The sequence below is a fragment of the Biomphalaria glabrata genome, chromosome 8, assembly GCF_947242115.1.
Source record: "Biomphalaria glabrata chromosome 8, xgBioGlab47.1, whole genome shotgun sequence".
In the NCBI taxonomy this organism is placed as follows: Eukaryota; Metazoa; Mollusca; class Gastropoda; family Planorbidae; genus Biomphalaria; species Biomphalaria glabrata.
The window spans coordinates 36,501,976-36,524,097 of record NC_074718.1 but is presented as its reverse complement, the minus strand read 5'-3'; the positions used below and the strand labels follow the sequence as shown (position 1 = coordinate 36,524,097).

The following is a 22,122-nucleotide window of genomic DNA, read 5'->3' as shown; positions in this document are numbered from 1 at the left end:
GTTTTTTTTATTAAGTGAAAAGCAACGCCAATTTATTCTTTTAAATTTTATAATTTAGACAATCAAAACAAATCCATGGCTTGAATATTCTTGGCGAATCTGGTGGGGGCGCCTCTGTGTTTGTGCTAAAACAAAAACTCTTTTTTTTTATACATTTAAAAAATTGAATTGTAATTTGAATGCTCAGAGCGATATGGTTCAATCTCATTTGTGGACCAGTTGAAGGGGATATCTAGGAGAAGCTTTTCCCTGCTGGGCAAATTCAGCTCTGCTGAGTCGGAGTCTCACAGCCCTATCTAATTAAAAAGAGAATACATGTTATTTTAAATCATTTGATTCAGTTGTTTTCCCTCCAAACAAATGTTGCTGGTTGGGTTATAGAAAGGAAACAATTATGAAAAAAGTTTGTCTCGTTTTTTTTTTAAACCGGATCCAAATGTTGTTTTTTTTTAAATGTAACATTTACTTAATATTATTACTTGATATGTGGATATATACATAGCACTTAAATGTCCCATACCAAAATTAACACACATATCAGTGTTGTTTAAAAAAAACTATCGTATATTCAATTTTTTTTTTTTAAGAATTGGCATTTTTTATTGTTGTTTTGTTTCTAGATGTATCTTGCGGCATGATCAAATGATTTATTGTTCAGACCTATGTTTCTAGTTTGTCTACGATTGAGCTGTTCGGGGTTCTAGGAAAGCAATGTTCATTGGCGCTTGATCTTTCAGTTGGCTTTAGGTGACTTGAGACAAACCTGCAATTAGTTCCATAGAAATAAACTTTAGGGACGCAAACATTATACATGCGACGTAAGGAACAAAACAAAAAGGTCACGACCCCGGAGATAAACATACATATAAGGGTGCACTGAGAGAGGGCATCGTGTTAAACAAATAAAACAAGTACATCGTGGATCATTCACGTTATCTGTTATACTGTATTTCTGATACAATGGAATTGTGTGGTAAATACGTCTTGGCTTTTTCGGGAATTCAATTTGATGACCTAATATTCAGTAATCTGCCGGGGATCCTTGTTTATGTCAAGTAATCACAGAATTCCTCTTTAGGAAATAGATGAGTTGAATTCTTTAAGTAGTGAACAGATTGAATAAACTTCATAATTCAAACAAACAATTAGATACTTTATACTTCAAATTTCAGTAGTAGATTCACAAAAGTAGACTTTACATGAAGCTTGACACTTATTGACTGGCCAGACTGATTTTTGGACCCCTAATTAAGCTGTCCTCTTTTGCAAACCAAAATTTCTAGTTGCGGGAATGGATTAAAAACATTTCGTTTCCTGTTAAATACCCTACATTTTATTATTCTACGAGAAGCCAGTTTAAAATAAACTTCCTGTTTACACTTCTCTTGCGATTTGGACGACGAGTTTAGTAGGTAGCTGTTAGTCCGAAAGAAAATGCTAGTAAATCTATTTGCTTGTTCTTATTGAAAAGTTTCACTTTCTTCGTGCAGCCCTTACGTTGTTAGACTGACAAATAATACAACTGAATAGACAAACACAATCAGAGCTGTTTTGGTTCAGACTGTCCAACTCCTATAGATCAAGTGTAAACTATGGAAAACGTTACACGGTGGTGTTCATTGGTATGGAATATTTCTTGAAACTCTTAGCAGAAAAACAACAACACACATTGATGGTGGGGAGCAAGTAAATTGATTGCAGAAGGACTTTTAAGTGAAATTCAGGCTGATTCCACAGAAATGGCATCTAAAAGTCCTTGGTTGTCTGGGACAAAGTACACTGTTCATGTCACTCACGTTGTCTCATGGACATTAGTTGTTTTTAGAAGTTAAATTTTTTGAATGTTATTTTGGAACATGTCTACTGAAATATGAATGTCTTATTTGATGGCTTTTTTAGTTATATGCAATACAACTCCTCGGTCTTGTAGGGATAGTCATTGATCTTGTAGGGATAGTCATTGGTCTTGTAGGGATAGTCATTGATCTTGTAGGGATAGTCATTGGTCTTGTAAGGATAGTCATTGTGTGCGAAATCGCACCTTTGTGTGTATTTTGTTGTCGTTATTGATTTGTTTAAAATAACATAATTTCTTTGGTGTATCTTCTATATGTCCAATCAAAATGTTTCCTGGTGTCTCTCCATTAGCATAATTGTTTAAGTGTTTAAGAATACCACGTGTTTACTTCCAATTAGCCGCCTTCTGTCATTATATATGTCATTAATTAGCCAGTGCCATATCAATGTTGAACTAACACAGTCTAAAAGTTTTCTATTGAAAGCATTGAGATTTTCTGTCCAGATCATGCAGCCTAAAAGTCATATAGACACGCATTGCTTGCCACCCCCTCCTTTTAAGAAAAACAAAACAAGATTTTAATTGAAAGGATTTCACGAAATTGTCACAAAGTAGAAAACATGTTGTAGAAATACTTTCACTTTAAAATAACCGTTATTTTAATCAATTATACATCACATTTTTTGCTGTTTCTGTTTAGTATAATCATGGTATGGCAGTTCGACAGCAATACTACAAGATCTTTTCGAGTATTTATACATTTTGTTCCCTCTCAGGTGATTGGTTCACATCTTTAGGAATTATTTTTGCAGTTTTAACAACGTGACAGGGCAGTCTAACAATGTGAGATAGCCAGACTGGCCCAGATTGTCACACTTTTGTCATGAACATTAAGTCTAATAATATTCATTTATAGCCTCTAATTTTGATCCATTCGTATTTGTACTTGAGTGTCTTTCGCGTCAGGATGTGTCCTGTTTGAAACCTAGACATTTGATCTTTTCACCATGTAGAATCTGACTTTGTTGAACATTGAGCAATATCGTATTTTCATTAGTAAATATCATGGCTAGCTCATGTCATCCAGAACTAGAGCTAGATCCTTATAATTATATTTTTTTTCCCCAGAGCAGTAGATTCAAATTCGAACTTGAAATTTAAAAAAAGACTATTATTGTTAAACAGATGCCGTTTGTTTCGTATTCTGTATCCATTCTGTAGACCACGGAGTCTGTTTCTCTTATGTATGAACGAGAGCAAAATGAATCAGTTTTAGAAGGCAATGTTGTAACGTTGTTATAGATTTAGCTCATTAGCTCATATGTAACTGGTGACTTAAGAACTTGTCACCAAGCATTCTGTGTGTTGTTTCTGTAACCTCGTGCTGTTATGTAGTGTTCTAGATTTTGGCTTGAGAGAAGCCGTGATGTGAACTTAATCACCAGTAATGATGCTATATTTGGAAACACAAATCTGCTTTCATTTTTCTGTAGTGCTTCACTTTAAAGTCAGTTTAGTTCAACTGAACGGACTTAACAAATGTGTTTGATTTAGAGAAATGACTAAATATTAATTTCTAAACACGTGAACATAAGTGCGCCATTCTCTTTAGCAAATAGATGAGACCCGCCTTTCGGCGCATGGATAGCGATCTGTCTCCAAACAAATAGGTTTCCAATAATGTTTGCAGCTTCTTCCCACCTGGTGTCCACTGCTTTGAGATGAAGGTACGGCGCCATGTAATACGAGGACGTCCTTGTTTGTGTTTTCCTCCTTTCGACCTCAATGTTATTCATTCTGTCGCAAACCTCACTGGACGCTCGGTCACAGTCTCGCTAAAAATGGTCAAGTTTGGCACAGGATTTCTCTGTATTCTCAGAATTGACTCTTTAAATCCGTCTTAGCCATTGCTGCTGAGCCACTTTTAGTTTCCTCCATTTTTGCAGATGACTTCCGTGTCTTGCACGCATAAGTTGCCGTTAGGATGACGACTGTGTTGTGGATGTGGATTTTCGTCTTGACGTGTCCAAACAGGTCGTAACCTTTGGAAACTTGCCCCTGCATTTCCTACTAGGCAGACTACGTCATGAAAGGTATCTCCATCTTGCAAAGATGCTGCCTAGGTCTGTTAACTTATCGATCTGTCCAAGTTGTGACTGACCGAGTTTGATGGAGACATAGAGCCTACTCACATAATATGTATACTTAATGTTCGTCTAAATGTGTACCCACTTTTCTAGAGCTCCTGACAAAGATGACACGTCATTGAAAAATCCATTTGATTATAACATTGGTCGCAGCTGATCGTGTTTAGGGATATTTTCGTTCTTGTTTTGTTCGTTCTCTGTTTGAAGATCTGCTCGTCAGTGGAATGAAACATTTCTCGTTTTGTGTTTCACTGATTTGTCCAGAGAGAACTAAAAGCAGGTAACGGCTTGGTTTCTATTCGGATCAAAAGAAAGAAAAACTCTGGTTTAACGTTTAAGTTTGACCATGTCATCTCAGTGGATTCCGCCGCCTCGCGAATCTCTTACTGTCTTACAAATGAGCTATTAAGTTGATCTTAATGATTCCATTTATGGTTTTTGTCTAACCAGTACACTTTGGTTTAGTCACATCAGTACGCTTGCATGTAGAATATAATTAAGACGCTAAAGGGTACCGTTAGGGTACAACTAGATCTAAAAGAGCTTGCCATCTTTTACTTTAGGACAAAGGGTATCTAGCGGGCGGGGAGATATTACACCTTAGGGCCCTACACCAACTTTGAGGATCGTTTACTTGACGATTCATAACGTGTTCAGTTGGCGGCCATAAATACTGTTTCAATTTTGATCAGCATTTTGTTTTTACTTCTCCCTATTCCCTCCTTTTTAAAAATCTCAAACGCATTTTTTTTTTGGTTCCACTCTTGCACTAACCCCCCCCCCCCCAGTTTGTATCCTCCCCTCCCCCAGTTTGTATCCTCCCCTCAACCTTTCTGTTTGTAGCCTCGTGTATCTTATCCCTTTCACCTGGAGGAGCACAGCAGCGAGAAGGGCAAACCAGGAATTGATGTGCTAACTAGTGCCCCCCCCCCCTTTTTTTTTTTTTAAATTAGATATTACGTTTGAATTCCACCAGAAGAAAATAGAGTCGTGCAGTGAGAGGTTCTCTTCCCCTGTTGAGTTATATGTCGTGTGTACTCTACGTCAAACCTAGAACATTCACAGAATTGTTATTAAAACTAGTTTAGTATTATTTTTTGCGAAGATTTTGACATTCAGAATTATCCCCCAACCCGGGGGTATTTCGCACACTCATATTGCCTTTGTTTAACTGGATGAGTGTAGCGATAATCTTCATTGTTAGTTCGTAGCGTAATTTTTTTGTGTGCCTGACACGGTAGTACACACTAGCTGTCTTCTCTCTCACCCACCCCCCTAATTGAAGTCAATGGTTTGTATATCGCCAATGTTCGTCATCACAAACACGCCCTGACACAAACAACAACAACAAAAGTTGGTTTTTTTTTTTGTATGTATTCTTCTGAACCATCAAGTTTCCTTCTCCCCCCCCCCCCCCCAGCCCAAGCAGCAGCTGTGATGGTTGTTGTGATTAGCGACCAACATGTGCATCTGTTAAGTCCGTGAAACTTCCTTGCCAAACTCTGTGATATATAGGGTGGAATATGTATGGCGAGGGGGGGAGGTCTCTCTCTCATGTACACATACACTGTTTAATGATGGGAGGAGTCCTTGATCGGAAGTAAATGAAGTGTACAATAGCAGTTCCCTTTCCAGTTTCTAGTATCATTTCACCATAGCTCTCTAGTTAATGTACACATCCTCTGCTACAGGTGGACTATATAGGTTATATACTGTACATTTTATAGGTGGCTAGGAGGATGACTACACAGGTCACAGTTCTCAGACAACTAGTGCAGGAACTAAAATGTCAGTTACACTTACTTAAGTGATATCCATCCATACTACTTAAAGCTGGAGAGTCTTACTAAAAGAAACAAACATTTGGGAAAGTTCTTAGTACTATAAACATCTTCAGTAGGATTGAAATTCTAATTTATTAACTAACAGTGCTGGTGTATTTTCAAAGTGTAACAGTACTAAAATACAAGAATCAATTCCTTAAGAACTGTATTGTAAACATGGAAGAAGAATGAAAATGTGTTTGTTGCCTACCCAGCATAAAGTCAACACATAATTGAAGATTAATGCCATCCTATATCTCCAAAAATAATCTAGTTTCTATTGTAAACTTAGATAATTTCAATTCAGCTGTCAGTAAACAAGCCACTATACCACAATCTTCTTTTCAAGTTGTACAACTCAAGTATCTAATGGAGCTGAATACTTTTTAGCCACTATACCACAATCTTCTTTTCAAGTTGTACAACTCAAGTATCTAATGGAACTGAATACTTTTTAGCCACTATACCACAATCTTCTTTTCAAGTTGTACAACTCAAGTATCTAATGGAGCTGAATACTTTTTTAGCCACTATACCACAATCTTCTTTTCAAGTTGTACAACTCAAGTATCTAATGGAGCTGAATACTTTTTAGCCACTATACCACAATCTTCTTTTCAAGTTGTACAACTCAAGTATCTAATGGAGCTGAATACTTTTTAGCCACTTTACCACAATCTTCTTTTCAAGTTGTACAACTCAAGCATCTAATGGAGCTGAATACTTTTTAGCCACTATACCACAATCTTCTTTTCAAGTTGTACAACTCAAGTATCTAATGGAGCTGAATACTTTTTAGCCACTATACCACAATCTTCTTTTCAAGTTGTACAACTCAAGTATCTAATGGAACTGAATACTTTTTAGCCACTATACCACAATCTTCTTTTCAAGTTGTACAACTCAAGTATCTAATGGAGCTGAATACTTTTTAGCCACTATACCACAATCTTCTTTTTTTTGTTTTGCTTTAGCATAGGGAATAAAGTAAATCTTATTTTTAGTTTTATCCCATTGACAACCAATAAGAGGCTTAATTTCTATGCAGCATAGACTTTCTTATTGAATGACACAATGAAGAGGTAAATATGTATGGCCTGGATGTTCCTCATCCAACTTAACAGACTTACATTTATCTCAGTCAAATCACAAACTTCCCCAGTTGTTTACTTGTTGTTCCTACTCAAAGTTCTATTCAACATTCAATAAGTTCTTGCCTGTGGTTGTATTTTTTGAGTTAACTAGAGACCTGCATGAATAATAGTACTATGCTTGTTTTTTTTTTGTATTTATAAATTTCTGTTTTGTACACATCTGGCAATTATTTTTGAAAAAATTGAATAAAATCACAATCTTGTAGGACAGCACTGAACTGGCAAGCTATTGCTTGAACTTTTGAACCAACTCCTAAAATAATTTTTACTCTTTGTCCATAAAAATGGCCAGAATCAAAAAGGTGTCTAGTTGTCTTTTAAAAGCCAGTAATTACAAACAGCTTTACTTTCATTGTCCTTGAAACTAAATTTACTATACTAAACTATCTGTCATAATTTTTTTTTTTTACAACATTCAATGTTACATCAGTGTCTATTCAGTTTTGTTGAAGTGTTTTTATTTATCTCTCATATATAAGACAGACAGAAACATACTTAGGTTGTCAAAAAGTAACAAAGTAACATTCTAAAAACCAAACAAAATTAACAACCAAATAATATACTCTAGCAGTCAGCAATTTGGCCAAACCTGTCCTAGAGCTTCATCCTGTTCTAAGTGGCTCCTAAAAGGGGAAAAGCTGCTATGTAGTCTGTCTGTCTGTCCATCCGTCCCATTTAGGTCCCAAAAACTAGAAAAGATATTGAAAATTCAATATAATTATATTTTAGATCTTGCAAAGTTCTGGAGCAACAGCTACTATTTTCTTGTCTGAAAGCCAATCATTTACTTTTTAAATTAAATATTCTAGCAGTTGTTTTTTCATAAAAAAACAACTCATAGTAACACCTTTAGTAAAATCACTAAATTTAGAAAGCCTTCAGGATAGAAGACTCAAAAGTAAAGTAGCAATTATACATAAAACACTGAACCATAATCTTCAAATACAAAAACAAAATGTATTAAAATACTCAGAAGGACACAAAGATAAAGGCACATTTCTCATCCCATATGCTAGGACAAATTTGTACAAATACTCCTTCTTCCCTAGTGCTATAGAGCATGGAATGGGTTGCCTTAGCTAGCCAGGAAAACTAGTGACTTAGCAGAATTTAGGTCTTTTTTTTTTTTTGCTTAAAGGTCTAGAAGTATTATTATCGATATTAGTTTGTTCAACTCCTTTTTCAATTTAAATAATAATTTTCTGACATTTTATTACTTTAGATAATCAGAACAAGACCATGGCTTGAATATTCCTTGCCCATGGGCTGAATCCAGTTGGGGTGTGATAACACAAACTCTCTTTGTAATCTTATGTTTCACTTTCATTTATTTACGTTTTGTTTCATAAACAAAAACTAATTGTATTTCATTGTTTTATGATATTAGTATAACTAAGTGTATGTTATTTGTTTGTAGGACAAGCGTTATCATATTGTTGAAGAACTTTATAAGAATGAAAAGGAGTATGTGGAGGCTTTGAGAACATTGAAAGATGTAAGTGTACTGTCTTGCTATCTTAAAATTACTATTTCAAATATGTCACCAGTTTTAGACGTTATGTAAGATGAGCATTTAGTACCTAAGTATTAAAATATGGAAATAATTTTAAAATTATTTTTTTAATTAGTACTGTTTTTCATAATTTGTTTTCAGTGTAATTATGATGAATATTTTATAGTTAATCCATTTACTAATATCAGTTACCGAAAACAGAATTTCAAAATATTATTAAGGCATTTTTTTAAAATGTTGGATATATTCAAAAATACAATAATACAATAAATCAGAAACCATATTGAAGAAAAGCATTATGCCATTTGGTTTAACAATTGGCTGAATGCTACCAAGATATCTTGAGTCAGTATCAAAAATAATTATTTCTCTCCATTCCTCTGTCTTTTGCCAGGATTAGAGTCTATTTCATTGAAATTTCCAATGTTTTAAAAAATAAAATATACAACACAAAATCTGACTTTTCTCAATCTGTGGTTCTTTGTAGAATACTGTTTCAGCAAATTCACAGCATGTTTTGTCATAGAGTAGACAATATTTTAATCAGGAAAAATTCCTTTTTATGTGTGTATTTTTGGAGAAAAAAAGAAATTACCATTCAAGTGATACATTAGAGAAAAAAAGAAAGGTAGAGAAATACAGCAAAGAGCGGAATTAAAATAAAACTCATCAAAAAGAATGATTGACATTTTCAATTTTTCTTATTTACTAATAGCATTTACATTCTGGCTATTCCTGGTGTTTTGATTCTGTAATATCACAGAATAATGACAAGAAAATGTAGTGGCTAGTTCTATATATCATTTTAAAAAAAAAAACAGCAGAAAAATTCAGTATGCAAAAGAAAAATTATTAAATAAAGTATTCAGTTTTTGTTCTATCACTCAATTTTATTTTTTTTTTTAAATGTGTCAGAATATGTTGGTCACAGCTTTCCCCTTAATCTTTGGATTTGAAGAGAAGCCTTTTAATAAAAACATAAAGTTGATCCAGAATCTCTTTAATAAACTTGAGTACTAAAGATAAATATGGCAGATTTAAACAAGACAGAGCATGCACTTAGTTTTTGCTTCATCTGAATGTTATTTTATTTACCAACACCAAGGCTTCTAATCAACATTGTAAACAATATTTTCTAATGCAAGTTTGTTGTTAAGAATGGTAAAGTAAACTAAATAAGTGATTTTTAAAAAATGTGTATTAGCCTTAATAGAAACAGTTTCTGTCTCAGTCGCCAATGCACTGTTGTTTTTTGTTTATTTTTCCAGAAATATATGGTCCCGTTGAAAACTCAAAGCAGTGTAGATGATAACATTGTGGACAATATTTTTTATATGATCCCAGAAATCTTAACCCATCACTCCATTTACCTTGATTTTCTTGACAATGTGTGGAAACATTGGAACACAACTCACAGCACTGTTGGGAACATCATTACAACCATTGTAAGTCACCAGTTCACTTGGTCTGACTCATTTCTTAGACATTGATTCCTATAATTTCTTTTTTTTTTGTTTGTTTGTTTCCCTTACACTTTGTCTTCATTGAGCTACTACAAATTTATTACAGTTTGCAAAACAAACAGTATTAGAAAGTTATATGTCATTTGTTGAAAATTACAATGCTTCTGGTAAAGTCATTGAGAACGCACTCACCACTAAATCATCTGTACAGAAATTCATTGAGGTGAGATTCTTAACCTACATTGTCTAGCTTATGTCACCAATAGGCTATGTTTGGATAAAATAGAAAGCTTTGAATGACTCTTTATAAAGTGATGTTATAACAAATTTTGCTTTTCCCAGCAATGCCAGAAGGACAGTGGCAGCAAACTGACCATGAAAGATTTGATAGTTCGTCCCATTCAGAGAATACCCAGATATGAATTGCTTATACAGGTATAGATCTCTTCAAGATTAAGCATTGTACAATCCCCAAAATTAATTCCCTCAATGATCTTTTTACAGGATCATGTTAAAGCTTGTTTATACCATCACCTTGTTATTTCATCTGAATACATTCTGAGGGCAAATTAAAGTGCTTTAAAACATCCAACAAAGCTATTGTAGTTCATAACAATAATACTATGGCCTCCTTCAGTCACTAAGGGACTATGGATCATTTTATAGAAATGAGATGAGTGCCTGGATATTATCTATTAGTCAGAACAATGTCGCCCACACAGCAGTTCCCCCCTCTCCACTCGGCTGATGTATTCTAAGAAACGCCAAGTTTGGATTGAACAGTGTCACAGGATCTGTCAGGGTGTAGCATAGTGTGCTGCAAACAGCCTAAGGTTTGCTGGTTCCTGAAGGGTTAACTCTAACAGCCTTTCCCGTGTTTGCTTATAGCTGCAAGGCAGCAGCGAGTTTTGAATTCAGAGTTTTCCTTCTCCTAGGTAGATAGCCAGGCAAGGATAACTCAAAATTTGTGCAAGGATTACTTATTCATATTTTATGCAGATATACACACATCATTTTAAACAAGATTTAAAAGGCTTTGTTTTAGCCATTTATAATTTAAAGTGCCACCAACCATATACAATATATGTTGCTCAATAATCTTCACAAAGACTTTCTCCGTTTAAAAACATTTTTTTTTGTCTTCAGCGTTTATTGGACAACACACCAAGAGACCATCCTGACCACCCTCTTCTTCAACAAGCATGTCGTGTGATGCATGACCTAGCTGTAAAGATTGGAACAGTGAATGATTCGCAACAAGAAGAAGATATGCAGGAAACTCTTAAGAAGTTGGAGCTTTTGTTAATTACAGATGTAAGATGTTTTACTAAATCTTCACGGTAATGTAAGAAAAAAAGTGTATGAAGAGAAAAAAAGTTTGTTTTTTTTACTTAATTTGATAATTCTAATGCATTGTAATTTATACATAAATTGTGACTGCCTGTTAAACTTTTGTGGCTCAGAATGTCTCTCATCAGTTTCTAGTGGTGCTATTGCTGATTTATATTACTGAGCTACTAGTTAAAGAAATGTATTTTTATCACAAATATACCAATATCAGATGAAACTTCATCCTATCTAGTAACTAGTTCACTTTATTCTGACTTCTTTTTACCTAGATATTTTATTTTACAGCTGGCTGTCCCAGACAGAGCCTACATCCGACATGACATGGTTCAATTATTTGTAAGTTTTTCTACATCGTCTTTAGTGTATTCTCGTACATTGGGAAGCAGCGTATCACACTGGTTAGGGACACGGACTCGTGATCACAAGGTCACGAATTTGCATTAAGTCACAACTTTAATGCACCTTACGTACCCTTGGTTGCTTTTTTTGTTTCTTTGGCACCAATTGTTGTTTTCTACACACCTGCTTTTTGTTGTGATCCTCAGCTTTTGTAGTGTTTTTTGTTTTTTAAGATTCAGTTCTTGTTTGAAATAGGATTCTTAAAACTACTGAGATTAATTATTTATGCATGAACTCAGAAATGGTTACTTTTCAAGATTTTCACAAAAAGTTAATCAACCGAATGAAATTTTAAAATGTTGATTGTTAATTTTTTATTGTTATTTTTATTTTAGAATAAAAAAAAAAAAAAAAGCATCGTGGATTGACTGAATTAGCTTTCATTTTAATATATCCTTTAATTTCGAGCCAACCTGAGTTCATATTATTGAAAGTAGTTTTTATAGTTTTTGTTTGATTTACCTTTTGAATGTTTTTTTTTATTATTATTATTGTATCAGTTAAATAGAATAATTATGAGTCCTGAAATAGTTTTAAAGCACACACAGCTTCCTCCCAATTGTACTATATCCTATGTTTATTAGATTAATTTAGCTTAGACTTTTTTGCCCATTTAATTTTGTATGTAATTAAATGATAATATAAGTTGATCTGTATCATTATGATTAAGACTTATTAATTATTATCAGTTTATATATGCTATCAATTTGTCAATAGTTGCAAGAGGCTCATGATAGGTTTAATAGATTTGGAAATACTGTTGACTTAAATCAATCCATGCAATTGGGGGAGGGGCACATCACTGAGATGAACTATTAGCTTTGGAAGAAATGAAATACATCTGGAGTTATTCAATAGTTGTTTGTTTGTTTTTTCATCTTGATGCTTGGCATAGGCATTTTATATTTGACAAGCCAAGAACTACTTACAATATCTTACTATTAAACAAAATTATGTTAATTTGTATGTGAATAACTGAGTAGTTCATTACTTAGAAAGTACTTTTTTTCTCAAGCAAAGCAACCTCATTCTTCGCAAACCTATATTTATTGTCAGATATGAGTTGTAGGATTCTCTGGCTTTGATGGCTTACAATGATTCATGATACTGACATTTCTTAAATGTACTAGTTTGTCCATTGCTTTTTTTTTTTCTTTTACTTAAGAATTAGTGAATAGACATAGTGGCATTGGGTCATTAATATTGTTTAAGAAATTTGGTCCATAACAAGGGTGGCCAAGACTGGTATAAAGCTGCATGAAGCTATCCATCATTGGTCTGTAAAGTCTGTAAAGCTATCCAACCCTGGTCAATAGCTAGTAAGTTAGCCAGCACTAGTCTATTACTGTAAAGCTTGCCATCTGTTGTCTATAAATATGAAGCTCATCTAAAACTTTTATGTTGGTAACCATTGTTTAATATAGTCTGACAGTTTTTTTTGTTTTTTTTTAAATGATCATAATTTCTATAGATTTTGTTCTTCTTAATGAAGTGTATTTAGTACAGATAGAAGTTTGATTGAATTGTATTTGAAAGCCTTGTGTTGCACAATTTAAAAAAAAAGGGTTTATCTGGATGAGAAATAAAACTGTTTGATTTCAAATGTCAAAAAGTGTGACATTGTTTGAGCTAGAAGATCACTTTTGCTCCAACCCTGTGTTTTGTTCACATACCTTTTCAATCCTAGTTTTGCAGTTGTTTTGATTTTCTCCCTACCATGTTAGTTTTAAGATAGTATTAGGAGAAAAAGTCAAATTAAATGTTAGTAAAAGTGTATGATCCTTTATCCGAGTTAAACAAGTTTGTTTTTAATTCGTTTTTTTAATGACATAATTAAATTTCAGTTTTAGATTTTTTTTTACTTATTCCAAAATTGTGCCTACTAATATCAAAGAAACAATGATGTTTCCAATAGTCTTAAATAAAGGAGGTATGCTAACATTTTAGAAACAAGTTCAGTCATTTCGCTTTTTTTCACTTCCTAGGAAAGTAGATTTTAATAACATTAACCTGACTTTGCTCTTGTTTCTAATTGTTTCTTACTATGAACTGTTTCAATCAAATCAAAAATTATTGTGCCTAGGAAACTATAGTGTAAAGTGATAGTATGTCACCAACACACCAGTGAAACTTATAATTGAAATCAGTTCTTTTTACTTATTCCAAAATGTGGACCTCTTTGTAATTTGTACTCTTCTTACATTGAATGAGAAACATGTTATTTTTGCCTAGACAAGCCCATGCCAAGACAGTAATATTTCTAGCTTTGGATAAAGGGTCATAGACTTCTAATTTAGAAAAGTTGACATTTAAATGCATTGTAAATACAAATGTTGTTGTTTTTTTTAAATAATGTTTCTGATATTTGGTATATGAATGTTTTTTGATTACAGAACAGAAAAGATCAGTGCTGTATATGGCTTTTTTCTGATGTAGTTCTTGTTAGCAGTATTAAAAGAAAAAGTGGTCCTGTCACTAGAAAAGTTTCTATTATTCTGTAAGTTAATCAGGCTTAAACACACAAAACAAAGGCAGCCTTCACTATTTTTACTTAGTTGTACTTAAGTTTTATTTTGTAGGTAAAAGAAAATGAATTATCTTTTCAACCTGTGTCATTCAAAAGACTTTATTTCACTCTCCACAGGAAAACTCCATTAGGCCAAGACTTTGCTGAAAATATAAAACATAAAGTCTGGCTGCGTGTTGGCTTGGATGATTTAGAGATTGTCAAAAGTGAGTCACATTTTATGTTATTCACTGCATTGTTTGTTACTTAGAGCCTGTACTTTTCAGAATTTTAGATCGAAGCTGTTTGTTATGTATAGCTACCATCAATTGTCTAAGAATGCCCTGGTGCAAACTTCCAATTTCAATTGGTCCATCACACTGACAAGCCTAAGAAGTACTAAATTTTCTGTGTAAATTAAACTTGATAAGCCTTAACTATATTAACAGAAAATACTAACTTGGAGGTAATATTTTTTCCAGCTCAGGGCACTCTGACTCGCAAACCAACCCTAGACAAAGAGCAGTTAGAGGAAGATATTCACATTGTGACTCAGCTGGGGGATCTTGCGGGCAAGTTGTCCTGCCAGCATCAGGTAGTGTTTTGCTAGAGTAGTTCTTTTTGGCAGCCTTCTCTATCTGATAATATTCTTAGTTGACATTCTTAATGAATATGCTTGTGGTGTTGTTTTCAACTAGAAATCTGACTTTCTTTGACAGTGTTGCTTACATCTTACATTATCTGAAATTAGTCATCTCTGGTAGACCACCTTTTTGAACAGAACATTTCCATTTTTTATGACATGCAAGTGGATTTACTTTCAAACCATGTTATGATTAGTTTTGATATTTTTTGCCTCTTTCTTTTTTAATTGCTTTTGTATAGTGCAACTTTCAATGTTTATAGCATGCTCAGAGCACTATGGTCCAATCTCTTTTGTGGACCAGTGGGGGATATCTGCCTTGAGGCACTCAGCAAGCACAATTCTGCTTGAGTCAGGGTTGGATCTCAAGCTCCCTTGATAGGTTCTCACCCCTCAGCCAAACATCTCACATCTTTGAGAAATTTAGTTCTTTTTATTGTGTTTTCTTTATCGATAGCATTGATGTGGCATTATCCACAGATTACTAGTCGGCTATTTTTGTTCTGTCAATTTACCCTTCTCTTTTAATGCAGACATTTCTCATTAGTTGTTTTTTTTAAACTACCCATAATTAAAATATTTAACAATGATTCTGTATAATACAAATTATGTTTTAAGTTCATTTTTATTTTGTTACATTTTATTGGTAAAGAAAGAATTATATTTTAAAGACAAAGATATATTTAAGTCTATTTTTTATTTTGTTACATTTTAAAAAAAAGAATTTGTTATACTTTTGTATTAGAGTCTTGATGATGCAATCAAAGAATTGAACACAAATCTTTGTAGGCAGCACTCAGAGGTGACTGCCAGAAATGCCTCCTCAGACTCCAACAAGATGGAGCTGGTAGTCACCACTCAGTAAGTTAGCCCACTTTTGTCTGACCTACTTAAGCTAATGTGTACAAATAAATATTAATCATCAATCAATCAGTAAGCAATAAATAGTTAACTATTCTTTTTTGGTCTGACTATCATAATAAAAACATCTACAAATTAAGCATGTATGATATCAGGCAGAGAACTTTGTAGAGTTGGACAAAAATAAATTATGAAAAAAAAATAATCATCATTAAGTTTAGTGTACTTTGACCAAACAGTGTAAATATTATTTCATTTTTTTCTTTCATTACTTTTTAGTACTCTGGACTGTTAATTTTTGTCTTTTAAAAGCTACAAATTTTATTTTTTTTTAAAGAGAGGGAGTGTTGCATCTTGTTATTGGGTTCTCGTCTGCTGAGAAAAGAGCAGCATGGGAAACTGCTTTTACAGATGCCAAGCAAAAGTTGTGTAAGTTGTTAACAAATGGAACATTTTTTCTTAGTACAAAGTTTAAAGTTGTTTTTTATGTGTATGGAAAAGAGAATGATTGAGCTCCTTATGTTTTCTAGCTCTGCTGTCTGATAAGCGTGCACCAGAGTTTCTTCAGCCTCTTCAAATCACTAAAACCAGAGCTGGAATGCAGGTAAGATAAGAGTATTGACTTGTTCATAAATATGTAAACAATGACTACAGGTGAAAAATTTACCTTGGATTTAGAAACTAAGGCCAGTCTTTGAATCCAAAGATTAAGGAAAAGTGCAGTTTTTGTATGTGGCTCTGCAGTCCTAGCTTTAATCATCATATTTTGCCACATCCATAACAGGCAGAACTCTTGTCTGCCAGCTGTCCTCAGCAGTACATTTCCTTTTGGTTGCAAATGTATAACCTGCTGCTTTTATTTAGAAAATAGCTACTTGCTTACTCACATAAGTATTTCAGTTCTTATATAACTGTTGGTTCTAGGTAATGTTCTTATTACTAATCATTTAACTTTTTCCTATCAGTTGTGTTTTTTTATCAATTCTAATTTTTTTTTTCATTTCGTGCCTTCCTTCAGTTTTCCTGTGCAGCTCCTATTGATGGTGTTAACTCAAGTGGTTTCCGTGATGTTTGGGTGTGCAATAGCGATGGCTATGTTGGGCACATGTGTTTATTGTCTCTACAACCAGAGCCCATTGTGACACTCAACACACCAGTGCCAGGATGCAATGCCAGAATTTTGTGTATATGTGCAGTGCCTGCTTTCAGTGGAGCCTTCAGGAGGTATGTTTAACAAACAGGGGAATACCTGTTTTATTTTTCAATTAATGGAGGAATCCAAAACATCTCAAACTTTTCCACTTAATTCCTTCCCAGAACAGTATCCCTAATATCCTTCAATATATTTATAGTATTTTTTAATAATTCATATAAATTTATGACAAAGCAATATAATAATACTCCCATTAAAAAGGGAATGTACATAGTAATAACATTAATAACTGAATTGAAATGTACATTTAAACTGTTGTGTTTTTATGTTTATTTTGATCATCCACAAAACTTGTTACATTTGCTAGGATAATTATGTAGGCAACATCACACTGCAGATCAGGACCTTAGTCAGGCAGTGAAGTGTTATGCACAACACAAATAATTCAACGTTGAAACAATTTAAATCAAAATTAATCTCTTTCAGGCGAGCATCTCAAAAAGGAGCCCGTAGTCAGCGGGATTCCATTGTAGTCACAACCATTCCTGAGGGGCCTCGGATTAATGTTGAGAAGAGTGAAGAGGACAATGTGATACTAGAAACTCCCCAACCCACATCAGAGCCAGCCATCATCATACCCACCACAACCATTACCACTACCCTGGTGGAGGATGTGGAAACCAATGATAATTTCAACGAAGAAGGCTACCAGTCTGATTCAGACACTAGCGATGATGAACCCATGTCTTTCTTACCCAGGACGACAGAGGAGCTCTATGTGGGAGGTGGGTGGTCAAGTAAGCAAGTGTGTGGCTTGGTAGTTTCTAGAAGTGTTTCTCTTTGTTGACAATGCTGGTACAATAGAAGAAAAAAACAACTTAATAATCTTGTGTGTACAATTATTTTTGTAAAAAACATTCTGTTTAAGTGATAACAACTAAATTGCCATTTGGAATTAGCTACTATATAATTCTTAACTTTTTGTGCAAATAAAAATATATATCTATATTTTTCCTTTTTTTTTTTTTAAATAATTTAAATAAAGACATTTTTATTGCACAAAAATTGCCAACTGGCATTCATGTGCTGAACAGACTCAGTCAATTATTAAATCACATTCCATGCAATTAAAGAAGCGACAAAACATGAAAACATGAAATGTTTAAGAGAAACTGGCATATGAACACATATTTTGTGTGCTAATGTATGAATTGTTCACAATAGTGATGCATTGTTATGTGTATGGTATAGAAACTTCCTCATGGATATAAAGATTATTATTATTATTACATTTTTTAAACAACTACTATTTCAACTTTGGATTACTGACACAATATTGTTGATAACATGGTCTCATTGAGAACAGACAATAATACAAGATGTGTCAGGATTCTTAAAATGTACTCTTAATATAGAATGCTCCACTTGCTGTCTGACATTGCAGTCTCTCTCTGTTTTCTCTTCCTCTTTATTCTATCATTACTTCTTACAGTTTCCAAGCTCACCCTCTAAATTAAACAATACATATTCCATATCAGAGGTTGTTTATTTGTATTAATTGTTTAGATTTTCATTGTGTTAGGAGCTAGATGATAACAAACTTCTCAAAGGCTTATAAAGATTAAAACAAAATATTCATATATGATTAGAACTCAGAATTAATTCATACATTGTATACAGGCAACTGTTATGAAATGTTTAAATAATTTCCTCTCATGGAGTTTTTTTTTTTGGATCTGCTTCAATTACCCTGTATTATTTATGCTATTTTTACTGGGAAAATAACTATGGAAACTTGAACAGTCACATTTGACATATTTCTTGTTTAGGCAGTTAAGAAATATATTGTCTACTCTACCAGAAATTGAATAGAGTTACATTTAAGATATTTCTTATTAAGGCAGTTAGGAAATATATTATCTACTCTACCAGAACTCTTGTCGGATGACGAAGCTCCCAAGCCTAAAGTGTCGGAGCTGACTGAGAGTAGTCCTGATCCTATTACAACATCTGGTAATTGGGACCAGGACCCCGCCAAGTCAACCATGTGGCTTGGAACAGAAGATGGATGGTAAGTCTGGTAAACTTGCTTTTTTTTTTTTTTTTTTTTGAAGTAGTGAATTTTGGAGGAAAATATTTTTGTGGTTACCAAAATATATAAGATTTTTTTTTTTTTACACTAAACTGTTAAAATGTTACATAATCTCAAATGTTGTTGGGGGGTGCTCCTCTTTTGCAGTGAATGATTTAGTTTTGAACTTGTTTTAGTTGTCAATTTTTTTAGTGGCATTTAACACCGAACTGGGGCATTGAGTGATTACACCATATTAGAGGTAGCAAGATTTACTCCAGGCTTTTGGCATTAACTACTGTCTTTTAAAGGATACATGTCTTCCTTCAGCTGTGTAAAGGCTGGCCATATGACATGCTCATTAATCATTGGTCACTTAAACAAGTGAACATCATCTGTGTTTGATGAAGCAGCTAGGTCTCCAATGTTAACTCATGTACATTCATAGAATATTAATCTTTTACTTCACATGCATATTAGTTGTTTTTTTTAAATATTTTCTTCTAGTATACATATTTTCCAATCATGTGATAATATTAAGACTACTAAGAACAAACTAAAGATTCAACATGGATCTCCAGTTTATTGCATAATGTAAGTATCTGTTTACATTTGTATACTATCAGAATATAAAAATATTGCGCCTAAGTACTTTCACAAAATGTAGGTGTGGTGGCAGTGTGGTAAGGCGTTTGGCTTCCAAACAGGGGGTTCCGGGTTCGAATCTTGGTGAAGACTGGGATTTTTACTTTCGGGATCTTTAGTCGCCTCTGAGTACACCCAGCTCTAATAGGTACCTAACATATTAGTTGGAGAAAAGTATCGCAAGATGACACCCTCGTAAACTGTTGGCTATAGAAACAGATGACCTTAACATCTTCTGCCCTATAGATGGCAATGTCTGAAAGGGGAACTTTACTTTTTTACCCACACTAGTACACAAAATATGAAATCTACTTTTATCCAAAGTGCAGAAAGTATTTGTGATTTATGCCATATCAAGAAATACAGTTCCTTGTGTGTTTGTGCAAAATAAGTTTATTTAAATTAGAAGTGAAGGGGAAAATATTCTCACATTTCACTTGTCATTTTGAGGCTAGACTGAAAACACAAGCAAGGCAGTATGAAAACTACACTGTTAGTCTTGCATTTATCTTTAGGTTAAGGGCTAAGGCAAATGGAGGGTTATTTTATTGTATGATTTAAGAACTGATAGTAATAGTTGAGCTCTTTTATATTCATTCATATGTTACCATATAGTCTACAAGTGTCAAGCTACCTTAAAAATATGTTTTCGCAATAATTCACTTACACTTGATCTCCTGGCTATCTTAGAAGTTAGTATGAAGGATTCACGTTTCATTTCAGTTATTTGGACAATAAAGTGTTTGTTTCCCTTGTCAATGGTAAAGAGATCCAGGTGAGTCACTTCTCCCTCTTTACTTTTGATATAAAAATCAAGGCTTTAATAATTTCAACAGCTTGTTTGAATGTGTGTGTGTGTCTACTTTGATTGTATTCTTGACATTGCAGAAGGTCTGTGGGACACTGAATGTCCATACACAAGGACTATTGGATCTGCATCATCTCCTATTACAAAAATGTTGGCTGTTGCTGGAAAACTTTGGTGTGGCTGCCAGAATCAAATTCATGTCATTAATCCATTAGCTTTAAACATTGAGGTTGGTGAATCTTACTTAACACAATTAAATTTAGGAAATGACCATCCCCACAAAATTCTGGATTAGATTGTTTTAGATTAGTACTGTCTTATGTCCTACATTTAGAATTGTAAATATATTTAGGAAAAAAGTTATGATGTAGCAATTTTTTTTTAATTTCACTTTCTTGTAATAGTAAAATATAACTTGGTCAATATCTTAATTTACTTATTTTTAGCATCTTTCAAATCTCGTTTTGAATCACCATCACTAGTTCATGTTTTATATTTTGGCCCACAGACATCTTTTCAAGTAACTCCAGATGTGACTAAAGCTGTTCAGTGCCTCGTGTGCTCTGGCCAAGGTGTTTGGGTGGCCTCTCAACAGAGTTCCAAAGTTATGCTATTCCATGCTGTCACCTATGAATTTCTTCTGGAGGTCTCCATTGCCCAAGCAGTGTCACATAAGTTGCAGTGTATGTTAAAATTTGTTTAGTGATTTATTTCTTGACTCACAGTATCAGATTTGACCCAAAACAGAGAGTAGCTTAACATCTGAAAATCATCTTGTACTAAATGCATAATGCACATAAAGATACGCATAAAAAATATATTCATCCATTCAGCTCACATTTTTTTAATTATTGTGAACATTTTTCATATTAAAGCAATTTTTTAGAAAAAAGTTTTTAAAAACGTTTTTAAACCATGCATTGCAGTCCTGGTTTTTAAAATGTCTCTCATGTTTGTTGCAGCGGCTGATGACATTATCCGCCAACATAAGGCAGCATGCCTAAGAATAACAGCACTGATGGTATGCAAGGATTTGCTGTGGGTTGGAACTAGTGCAGGTGTTATCCTTACCATTCCCATACCTCGTATCACCTCAACCACAACACGTGGGAGTCTGGCTGTTCCTACTGTGACAGGTAAATAGGTAGTTTTGTTAAAATGGGTCAATTATTTTTACAGGTCAACAAAGACTGTAGTTAGCTTGCTGGGTTGAAAGTTTCGATGAAGACTCATTCAACAAAAGAACTAAACATGTTTGTGAAAATGAAGCTGTAAGTGTGAATAGGGAAAATTTAAAAAAAAAACATAGACAAGACTCTAAATCAAATACACCAGACCACTTTTAGTATGCAAAAGTTGTGAACAACCACTAACCTTTTCTCTTGAACAGAACATGATGTGTTCACTAAACTACTGTTGGAATAAATTACTGAAATACATCAAAACTGAGCATGAAAGATTAATTTATGAAACTGAAGCAATTAATATTTTTTTTTTAGAAAAGAAGTTTATTTATGTGTTTGGTTAAATTTATGAATTTTAAATCTAAGCATTCTATTTGATGTAGGGTAAGAATTTTATGTTGTTGAATGTTAATATAATTTCCTTTGTAGTGATTATTTTTTCTTTATTAGACAGATTTGATCAGGTGTACCCTAATATGTCCAATTGTAATTTTTAAGAGTTGATTTTGACACACACATCTGATTTATGAATATGTGAACATGTACTATTTACATTAGATTTTTACCAAATAATTAAATTTTTACTACCTTTACTATTTTAACT

General features: G+C 33.6%; 1 protein-coding gene across 1 annotated transcript in view; it reads left to right on the top strand.

The window, feature by feature from the left end:
• Window positions 1–22,122, top strand: part of LOC106075534 (rho guanine nucleotide exchange factor 17-like) — a 54,440-nt gene that overhangs the window by 27,083 nt on the left and 5,235 nt on the right. Inside the window, exons 3-22 of the mRNA XM_056037263.1 lie at window positions 8,340–8,417; window positions 9,704–9,880; window positions 10,005–10,121; window positions 10,241–10,333; window positions 11,045–11,212; window positions 11,534–11,584; window positions 14,041–14,144; window positions 14,292–14,380; window positions 14,636–14,748; window positions 15,542–15,657; window positions 15,995–16,086; window positions 16,188–16,261; window positions 16,676–16,881; window positions 17,297–17,607; window positions 18,743–18,881; window positions 19,389–19,475; window positions 20,250–20,305; window positions 20,415–20,563; window positions 20,843–21,017; window positions 21,297–21,470. Of these exons, the coding sequence (XP_055893238.1) occupies window positions 8,340–8,417; window positions 9,704–9,880; window positions 10,005–10,121; window positions 10,241–10,333; window positions 11,045–11,212; window positions 11,534–11,584; window positions 14,041–14,144; window positions 14,292–14,380; window positions 14,636–14,748; window positions 15,542–15,657; window positions 15,995–16,086; window positions 16,188–16,261; window positions 16,676–16,881; window positions 17,297–17,607; window positions 18,743–18,881; window positions 19,389–19,475; window positions 20,250–20,305; window positions 20,415–20,563; window positions 20,843–21,017; window positions 21,297–21,470 (2,569 nt within the window). The remainder of the gene's footprint in view (window positions 1–8,339; window positions 8,418–9,703; window positions 9,881–10,004; window positions 10,122–10,240; window positions 10,334–11,044; window positions 11,213–11,533; window positions 11,585–14,040; window positions 14,145–14,291; window positions 14,381–14,635; window positions 14,749–15,541; window positions 15,658–15,994; window positions 16,087–16,187; window positions 16,262–16,675; window positions 16,882–17,296; window positions 17,608–18,742; window positions 18,882–19,388; window positions 19,476–20,249; window positions 20,306–20,414; window positions 20,564–20,842; window positions 21,018–21,296; window positions 21,471–22,122) is intronic.